Here is a 10,719-nt window from a genome sequence, read left to right as displayed (position 1 = left end):
TAGGATAAAGCAGACTTTAAATCCCTAAGACGTCTACCTTTACCTCCTAAGTGCTGGGATTAGGAGTATGTACCATGCTACTGTATGCTGCACAGATTTGTTATTTATTTAGAATCATTGCTACACGGATATTTTTTACTGTTTTCTTCCTGACTTAAGCTCTGTGTTGTTTTGGAGCCAGAGCTCAGTTTACAGCACCACCAAAACCAAACAAATAGTAAGTGCTGTGTTGTGCGTCTCAGTGACTGATCTGGGAGTTCTTGTCTGCTGTGCTCTGGCAGGAGCACTGAATTCCTGGCAGGGAACTAGGCTGTGGTATTCAGCCGAGGTGTTTTCTCATGAGTAATCAATGTTTTCCAGCATTAGGAAGTGACGATTTTGTAAAGGGGAACCAGAAATACAATATAGTCCTTCACTAAAGTTTTCAAACATGGGTACTTTTTAAAGATAATCTAAGAATGCATGTTTTACTGAGCACTGACTCATCCTGTACTCACCAGGACAACAATCCCTGCGATGATTGCTAATGTCACCACCACAATGACAGCGATGATCCCAGCTGTGAGGCCCTGCATGGAAAACTCAGGTGCCTTTTCATCAACGTAGTAAATCAGAGTCTGCCCGGGGTCCAGATCAAGTGGCTCTCCATTCACTCTTAGGTCCATGTTCTTAGAAGGATGGAACAAGGATTCCCCCTTCACCTACAAAGGAGAAGAACAGTAAAAACTGTTCCAGACAATCAGCACGGGCACCAGTACCTACACACCAACTGTAGGCCAGAAGAGGGCTACCAAGAATCCACAGTTTCCATAACAATCTGATCCAGGGAAACTTCAAAGCACGATTTATTACAGGAAAATGCCATCCACAGAAGGAGAAATGAAGTCCATGGTCCTACCCTGCAGACTAAAACATAATACTCAACCAATTTAGTCTCATTCTTTCTTTTATCCCTTCATCTCCCATGCCCAAATATTCTAAAGTAACTCTCAGAAGAAATACTTCACTGTAATAAACACAAGTGTAGCCAGGTGCTGGTCTTCCATCTGTGACCCTACCATCTGAGAAGACTGAAGCCTACCCTCTATCATGAGTTCTAGGTTAACCTGGACTAATGTAAAGACTGTCTGAAAACAAAGAGGAATAATAAAGGAAGAACAAACAATAAAAAATATATATATACTTACATATGAAGTTGTCTTTGAACTCAGTCCCCCTGCCTCAGCCTTCAGAGCATCAGAATTACAGTGTATTTATTCTACCACCTCTGGGGCTCACATAATGTTTTTAAAATGGAAGCTGCACAGTAGTGGTGCACACCTTTAATCCCAGCACTCGGGAGGGAGAGGCAGGTGAATCTCTATAAATTTTAGGCCAGCCTGGTCTACAGAGCAAGTTCCAGGACAGCCAGGGATATACAGAGAAACTCTGTCACGGGAAAAAGAAAGACAAAACAGAGACTGACTTGACTTTTCAGCAATTAGGAGGACTTGAGTTTGGTTCCCAGATCCCACATCAGGCAGCTCACAATAAACTATAATCCAGGTCCTGGGGTTGCATTCAGCCTCTGGTCTCAAGGCACCTGCACTAACATGCATATAGGTACACACAGACACACAGACACACTTACACAGAATGAGAATTAGTCTTTAAAATGGAGCTGACTCCTATTCATTACACACACACACACACACACAGGAGTAAGCTAGGTGTACATAGCTTAGTAGTAGACTGTTCCCAGCATTCCAGCATACTGGAATACACACTGGGTTCAATTCCTAACACAGCAAAGATTAAAATGGGAGTCAGAGGGCCTAGGGACTGGCAGAATGCTTACCTAGCATATCCAGGGTTCAGGGTCCAGTCCTCAGTATGACATAAAATAGTCATAGTGAGTCATACACTTGTAGACTAGCACTTGAGACTATCACATCACAGACCCCTACCTGTCCCTCCTTCTCCTAAGATAGCAGGCCATGCATTTCCTACCAGCTATGGTTTCCGTGTTGCCTGCTTACAGGATTTGTGCTTCCTCATCTCTCTGCTCCTAACAGACATGCTCTATGGCCAGGCTCCTAGCCTGAGAAAGCTATGAACAGGCTCCCTCTGGATCTCACCAGCCTGCTCCCTGTCCCCTGCCATGGAAAATATCTCTATTCTTTCATTTTACATTTCTCTTTGCTTTAGATCTGTTTTTATTATCCTTAATTGTTGTTTGTTTTTTGTTTGTTTTGTTTTTCGAGACAGGGTTTCTCTTTATAGCCCTGGCTGTCCTGGAACTCACTCTGTAGACCAGTCTGGCCTCAAACTCAGAAATCCGCCTGCCTCTGCCTCCCAAGTGCTGGGATTAAAGGCGTGTGCCACCACCGCCCAGCCTGTTGTTTGGTTTTTGTGTTTCGAGACAGGGTTTCTCTCTTCAGCCCTGGCTGTCCTGGAACTCATTCTGTCCACCAGGATGGCCTCGAACTCAGATCTGCCTGGCTCTGCTTCCCAAGTGGCAGTGCCATCCACTGCCCATCTATTATCCTTAATCTCAGTTGACAGCTGCCTGGTGTGCTTGCTGGGGATCACACACAGGTCCTCTGAAAGAACAAGACATGTTCTTCACTCTGCTAAACCTGCCCCACTTTACACCAAAGTGTATATATAATGTTCTCCCCTCAAACCCCATGGCCTCTGGAATGATGCACCATCCCTCATAAAGCCTTCCTACCCCATGACCCAACCACACAGCCCCTGTGACTGTGTGGCCCTCTCTCTCCTTGTAAAGCTCATCTTTGAAGGACAATCTCATAGCATCTCCTTTCCCAAACTACTACTCTCTCTTTATAAATAATGCCCAACAATTGGAAGGATGGAAGCAGGAGGATCAGAAGTCCAAGGACAGCCTATAAAAACCTGCCTCAAAAAGGAACAAACCCTGGGCATGGTTATGCATATCATTGACCCAGCACTTCCAGGAAGCAGAGACAGAAAGATCTGTGTGACTGCAGGGACAGCCAGGGATATATGTATTGAGATTCTGTCTCAAAAAAAACATTAAAAAAGTATTAAGCTTTAAAAATTACATAGTTGGCCGGGCAGTGGTGGCGCACACCTTTAATCCCAGCACTTGGGAGGCAGAGGCAGGCGGATTTCTGAGTTCGAGGCCAGCCTGGTCTACAGAGTGAGTTCCAGGACACCCTGGACTACACAGAGAAACCCTCTCAAAAACAAACAAACAAACAAACAAACAAAATAAATAAATAAAATAAAAAATAAATAAAAATTACATAGTTCATACTTACATCTTTTTCAAAATAGTAAGCCACATCAGCTATGTCCACATCATCTTGAGTTTTCTGAGAAGAGTTTTGCATCAGATCAATAGTGATAACGTTATTCTCATACTGGGGGAAAAAGTGAAAATACAAATTAATATAATTAAAATATATGAAAAGTTTGTTCAACAGTCAGAATATATAGAATTTTATTTTCTACAGTCTACATCCACTAGGATGTATACATTAATGAATAATTTATCACTAGTAATTGAAAACTCTTTGAGAGGACTTTATCTAAGAGAGTAAAATAGCCAATTCAAACCGTTTAAGGAGTTAGGAAAGGGCTAAATAGGTATGATGGCTAGTTTTAATTGTCAACTAAAATCTAGAATCATGTGAGTCTCGATGAGGGACTGTCTATATTGGGTTGACCTATGGACAACTCTGTGAGAATGATCTCTAGTATGTTAATTGAGGTGGGAAGACCCACAAGGATTATGGCCTGTATGACTTCCTAGGCTGGGGCCTGGACTACAAAGAAAGACAGAAAGCTGGACAAGGCCGGGCAGTGGTGGCACACGCCTTTAATCCCAGCACTTGGGAGGCAGAGGCAGGTGGATTTCTGAGTTCGAGGCCAGCCTGGTCTACAGAGTGAGTTCCAGCACAGCTAGGGCTACACAGAGAAACCCTGTCTCGAAAAACAAACAAAACAAAACAAAACAAACAAACAAAGCAAGCTGGACAAGGCATGCATAGATTCATTTTCTGCTCTTGACTGTGGATGTTGCTAGCTGCTTCATGGCCACCATGCAGAAAGTTCCTGCTGCAGTGACTTCCTACAATGAGGCTCTAATCTGGAACTGTAAACTAAAACTAAATCTGTAAACCCTGTGGGGGCTGAAGACGCGGCTCAGCAGTTTACAGCACATGCTGCTCTTGAGGACGGGGTTCAATTCCTAGCTGCTAACCATCTGTAACACCAACACTATTGAGTCCACCCAATGCCGTTCTCTGCATTCCTGGAGCACCAGGCAAAAACATGGTGCTCATATACACATGCAGACTAAACACTCATACAAGTAATATAACCCTAAAAATACAATCAATAAACCCTCTCTCTCCTAACTCGCTTTCTTCAGGGCTCCTTATCACAGCAACAGGAAAGGAAATCAAAACACTGGGTAAGGATAGCCTGTGGCAGGCATGCAGAAGGCAATCACAGAGAGCCTACAAGGTAAGGGCAGCATGCCTCAGCATAAGAGATACTACGCGTCCTTTATGTGTCCTCAAGGGCACACTGAAACTTGCAAAGTTAGTTGATGGAAGGAAAACTACTTGGATTCCATATTAAGTGCTCAGGATTTAAATTGTTATAAAAATTCATTTAGCTACCATTAAAAATCACTGGCTGTCCACCTGGGCCGTAATGGAGCACGCCTTTGAGCCCAGTACTTGAGAGACAGAGGCAGGCTCATCTCTGAGTTCTAGGCTAGCCTGGTCTACAGAGTGAGTTCCAGAATAGCCAGAGCTACACAGAGAAACCCTGTCTGGGGGTGGGAGAGATCAACAGTGGCTGTCATTTATACTTAAACCAATCTCCCCTGCCAACTTGCTGCTAAAACTAGCTCACTTACAAAAAAAAACAAAAACAAAAAAAAACAAAAAAACTTACCATAATGTTTTTGATAAATCTCTGACTCAGTTTATATCGAGATGTGAACGCCTCCTGAAGTGCACTGCAAATAATTTACAAGTTTTGTTTTTTTTAAATTGTACCATAATAGAATCTCTACTTTTTAAGCAGATAGCTCAAGAACTTAGTTGTTATAACATATATATATTTTAAAGAAAGGGGTTCACTATGTAGCTAGCCCTCGCTGACTTGGGACCTGGAGTGCAATGGTGGCTAGACTGTATAATTATATGTACATAATTTAATTAATGTAATTTACAGTCATAGTAAGTGGTTCAAGCCAGCATCAGCCATTGATCCTAGAGCTGTTGTTGAGTGTCAGTCTGATTAGAAGCAGAACATTTACACAGTACCCATGTATCTGTCAATGGATTATTCATAAATTCCAAAAGGGAGAATGGTAACTTCACAATAGAGAAACCTGGCAGACATCCCATCATGACGTGATCTGAGTGACCTGAGGCATCTGAGGGAAAGGCACATGATCACTTGTGTAGTTTTCCTGTCACACACAGTGCATAAATACAGAGTGTATGTGTAATCACACTTACGTCTGCAAACTCTGAAGGTCGTAAGGGTTTTCTCTTTCTTTGTGTTTTAGTTCAATGATGATCCAGCTGTAAGACAAGATGGTGTCAACTGTATAACTCTTTTATGCTGTTCAGGAGGAGGGATTAGAGCTCACAGAACCTGTAAGTGTGGTGAACACACCTCACATATCCTGCAGAGAGCACACCCAGAAGGGAATGCCCTCTCTGACACTGATTGCTGCTACAGCTACAGCACATGAGGCCGACTGCAGTCAAGGCTAGGCTGGCTGTGTTGTTGCAGAGGGCATAGCATTGCAAACACACACTATGGAGGCAGAGGCAGGAGAAGGCAAGCCAGGATTCTAGCACAAAACTATGTCAGAAAGAAATGGGGGGTGTGGAGCACAGAGAGCAACAATTGCCCAAAAGTCAGAGCCAGCAATTCCAAGCCTTGACCCACCTCCTTCTCAGTTTCTTCCTTTCCGACAGTAGCTTATGCTTGACAGGCCTTGTGTCTGTTTTTATCAACCTCTCCACCCTCTGGGTAGAGCTCGCATAGAGGCCCAACTTCTCCACCACTTGTCACCAGCACAAATAGCTCCGCTTTAGAACCCAGTAAATGAACACATATATACAGTCTAAGTCACTCGTACTCACTCCACACTGATCCAACTTCAGTGAAAACAAAGGGAACAATGTCACATCCACTACCGTTTCCATAAAACCTAAGACCCAGCCTATCTATACAGGAAATTCATTAAGCCAGCTCTGGAAACGTCACAACCCCAGGCCAAAGATCATTCCAGGCCTCCTTCCATTTCCCACACTTAATTACTTGCCAAAGAGAAAAAGTTTCAGGAGTCAGACAGTTTCCACAAAACAACACAGTTGGAGTAGAGCCAAGAAAACAAATATAACTGGATTAGGGCCAAAAAAGCCCAACTCAAATAAAGGCGGCTTTTTTTTTTTGTTTTTTGTTTTTTTAGGTTTTTCGAGACAGGGTTTCTCTGTAGTCCTGGCTGTCCTGGAACTCACTCTGTAGACCAGGCTGGCCTCGAACTCAGAAATCCGCCTGCCTCTGCCTCCCAAGTGCTGGGATTAAAGGCGTGCACCACCACCGCCCAGCCAATAAAGGCGTTTTTTGAGGCACAGAGACAGGATGGACATTTGTCACTCCAAAGAGGATCTCAAGTAGCCCAGGCTGGTCTCAAACTCACTGTGAAGACAAGTCTGGCCCTGAACTCCCATGCCCAGTTTTTCCTGGTTTTTGAATTCCAAAGCACAGAATGTTATTTGGTATTCAACGGCAAACACACGTGAGAAAGCTCACTCACTAGGTCCTCACTCTCTCAGAGCACGTTATCTCTGAGTCCTTGTCGGTTCTTCTGACTCCAGCAGTGTTCACGCACCAGCATGTGGCGGTGCCATTGCATTGCTTGGCTTTGAAGAGCCCGTGCTCGTCGCACTCGGGATCATACAGACCGTCGTTGTTCTGGATGGCCCCATCCGGCTTCATCCTCCTTCCAGACTTGCTGTGAGTCATTTCCGCCTTCATCACCAAACATTTGGATGCCACTAAAAAGACGGTGGTAAAGCCAAATGAAAATAACCACAGCTTCACGTGCCCAGGGCAGAACTTTTAATCGGCTTTCATCCCAAGCCATTCCATTTCCCCATATTTAATTACTTGCTGAAGATAATTTCCACAAAAATAAAACAGATTAGAGCCAGTAAAACTCAACTAGAGGGGCCTCAATTTGAAAAATATTATCAAGATTAAACTTCCAGGCAATAAGAATCTTTACTCACGTTTGGAGCAAATGACAGTATTTTGTGTACCATAGGAAGTACACTGGCATTCACCATTTTCATTCTGAGAGCAACTTGTTGCCAGCTTGTAGTTGTCACACACACAGTCTAGAAAATTGTAAAAAATTAGTTTAAAATGTAGTTTCAACTTTCAACTCATTCTGTCAATCGTGCCTTTGAGATGTGGTCCTGGGCCACACGTGCGGTCTCATGCCTTTAGTCCTAGCACTTGGGAGGCTAGAGCAGAGTTCCCCCATCTTGGAAAAAAAAGTTATCCTCCACCCATGTGCCTTGTCATACAAATGACATCTCTCAAAAAATAAATATACCAGGATATAATGGTACACACTACAGAGGCAGAGGCTGGTGGATCTCTGTGAGTTCAAAGCCAGCCTGGTCTACACAGTAAGTTCCAGGAGAGCCAAGACTATGTCTCTTAAATAATAAAAATAAATAATTTAAAAAGTAAGACCAAAAACTGTACCTCTGAATATTTTTCAGCTGTAATTTAAGTGTGAGTCGTCTCACACTGGCCATTTTGTGGCATCATACAGTCTAATCTTTGCCAGTTCCCACTTCCACTTTTCTGTATGCTGTTAATTTTTCAGGGGAGAACTTTGTTCTAAGCACAGTGAATCAAAATGTGTTAAGGAAATGTGGCTAAGAACTCTGCAGGGTGGGAGTGGGCCCAAGGGAAGACACTTGGGGGTTTTCTCGGCAGTGCCAAGGACAGAGCCTTGGGCTGTGCTCACGATAGGTTAGCACACCCTTGTTATCTATCTCTTCCTTGTCAGCAGGCTCTCGTTCTTTTTAAATTTATTACACTTATTCACTAACTGGAGCAGGGCACTCTGAGGTAGACGTAGAGAGGTCAGAGGATAAACTAACGTGTTCAGCTCTTTCTCCCGTCCCATTACCTTGCTCCTGTAATCAAACTCCGGTCACTAAGTCTAGTGATCCACAAGTACCTTTAGTCACTGAGCCATTTCTCTGGCCCTAAACTAGAGATTCTTTGCCCTTGGTCTCCTGGGTGCCAGGCTCAGGGGTGTTGATTACTACCCATGGACAATTTTGTTGTTGCTAGCTTTGGTTTTAATTTTTAATTATTTTCTGAAGCAGGGTCTTGCTATGTAATCCAGGTTAGCCTCCAGCTCACAATCCTAAGGGCTGGAATCACAGACATATACATAACTATGTTCCCTGAGTGACCTGGTTCTGTGTAGACCAGGCCGTTTTCAACCAGAGATCTACCTGCCAGATCTTCAGACAGAGTGCTAGGAGGCTTGCACCACCAGCCTAGCCAGAAAGTTTTAAAAACAGCTCTCTAAAGATCTTATCAAGCCTTGTGGCTGCACTACTGAGCTTTCCTTCTTAAAGTTAACATTATTCAAGTGTGGAAGTCAGAGTAAGTGAGAGTCCTTCTCCCCTTCTGCCAGTGGGCCTTGGGAATTTAACTCGGGAGTAACTTTACCCACTGAGCCAGTAACGGCCCTGTCATTTAAAAAAAAAGACAAAAAAACCTTTTCCCTTTCCTTCTTCCCCGTGTCCCTCCCTCCCTCTGTGTCCTTCCTTCCCTTTCTGGATGTTTCTGGATTTTACAGCCCAGGCTCACAAAAGCCCTCCTGCCTCACCCAGCGTGCTCGTACACCTGGCTGCTCCCCTCTTCCCAGCATCTCCTCTTCACGTACAATTTCACACTTGTCTACGAGTAATTCTATCTTTCTCCCTCAAAAGTCAACAACTCCAATTCTACAATCGATAGATCCTCCTGACATCCTTCTTTACCCAGTTTTCCTAAGGAATGCCTACCTGGGGCCCATTAGGTATCTATTTAAGCTTTTCTTCATTAAACAGGGTTCCTTTAGCCCAGGCTTGCCTCCATGGCCACACCAATTCAAGATGACCTTGAATTGCTAACCCTACAGGTTACACTTCCCAAGGTCTGGAGTTACAGGTACCTTGTTAATGGGGTGCTAGGGAACCAAGCCCAAGGTTTTTGAGGCAAGCCCTCTACATCCCAGCCCTCAATTTACAAATTAGACCAAGATATCAGAAAACTATAACTTGATTAAAGTGTATTAAAGTATGATTAATGAATATAGGCCACATCTCCTAGTAGAGAATGAAATCTTTCCCAGAAAACAAAGCTAAATTATATTTAGCTTAAAAATTGAGAAAGAAACAAAAGGAAAAAAATTCTCTCCAGACTGTTTTGTTCAATTCTCCACTTCCAGACACCATCTTAGAAATAAATCAAAAGTCGGGGCGAACTCTATAGTAAAAACAACTAGGATCGAACTCGGTGTCCTCGCTACAGATTGTTCAGTCATTGTTTCAGAATAATTCTTAAAGACTAAAGGAAACAAAAACGTGGCTGTAGGGATAAAGGCCCATGAGTTTGATCCCCAGAGCTGACTTCCACAAGTTGTCCGACTCCATGCAAACAGTTTTAAAAATAAATGCCTAAAGGAAGTAGAAAAGTTCCTTCATGAAATGTTGGAAAGATAGTTATATAAATCTACCTATATTCCGAAACACAAATATGCACAATTTTTAATCAGAGAATTCTTAAGAGTGGAATGATTATGCGATATTTAGAAAGGTCCTTACAGTTTATCTTTGTATCTGTCCTCCCTACAATAAACACTGCATTAGTCAGATTCTTAGAAAAGGGAAAACACACCTCCGACCGGTAAGTCCCAGAAGGCCCGCCTCCGACGCGCAGGTGCACAGCGGCCTCGGGGGAGCTACCTGTCCCCTCCCGGGGCCCACATCCGGGGACCAGGGCAGGTACGGAGGGAGGGGGTACTGACGGGCATGTCGCAGCGACAGAGACCCGCGCTTTGGGACTTGGAACCAAGTTGGAGCCGCCCGATCCAGGGCGATGGCCGCTCACCCAACCTAGCCCCACGCCCCCGCCAGGCACAGCACACCGCCGCCTCGTCGGAGCGCGCGTCCCGCCCGCACCATCCGGTCTCGGGGCCAGAGAGCGCAGCCCTGCCGTCCGCTCCCCATCACTGGCCCGACACGACCCCACACCTCTGCCCCAGCTCCACGCCTCACCTTTCTGAGCCGCGGCCAGCGTCACCGTGACCACCGCGAGCAGAAACCCGACCGAGAGGGCCTGGGGGGACGCCATGCTGCGCGCGGAGTGGTGAGGACTCGCGGGGGTGCGGTGCGGGACGGCTCCGGGAACAGTCGCGCTGTGCGGCGACCGACGGACTGAGCGCTCTGCGCGCGGCGAGGCGGGAGCCGACCTGCGGACCTGCGGCCCCGGCGGCCACGCCCCTCGGCCCTCCCCGCCCTCACCTCCGCTCGCCCGCCCGGGGTGAGTCACCAGCCCGCGCGCCCGCCCACCCCGCCCCCTCTCCAGGTGCGCGCTGCCTAGGACTTGAGGCGGGGACTCCAACATCCGGAAGGACCG

At 45.3% G+C, this 10,719-nt stretch overlaps 1 protein-coding gene across 1 annotated transcript; it reads right to left on the bottom strand.

The window, feature by feature from the left end:
• Nucleotides 1-461: 461 nt before the first annotated feature.
• On the bottom strand, nucleotides 462-10,506 carry LOC114616208 (epithelial cell adhesion molecule). The gene is made up of 7 exons (XM_028761724.1): nucleotides 10,359-10,506; nucleotides 7,296-7,403; nucleotides 6,821-7,061; nucleotides 5,508-5,573; nucleotides 4,936-4,999; nucleotides 3,288-3,389; nucleotides 462-701 (listed from the first exon to the last, which is right to left on the bottom strand). The coding sequence occupies exons 1-7, from the start codon at nucleotides 10,432-10,434 to the stop codon at nucleotides 483-485; spliced, it is 876 nt and encodes a 291-aa protein (XP_028617557.1). The 5' UTR covers nucleotides 10,435-10,506; the 3' UTR covers nucleotides 462-482.
• Nucleotides 10,507-10,719: the final 213 nt, after the last annotated feature.

Source organism: Grammomys surdaster, unplaced genomic scaffold (genome assembly GCF_004785775.1).
Source record: "Grammomys surdaster isolate TR1022 unplaced genomic scaffold, NIH_TR_1.0 309133, whole genome shotgun sequence".
Classification (NCBI taxonomy): domain Eukaryota; kingdom Metazoa; phylum Chordata; class Mammalia; order Rodentia; family Muridae; genus Grammomys; species Grammomys surdaster.
This window is presented reverse-complemented; position numbering and strand designations above follow the sequence as displayed.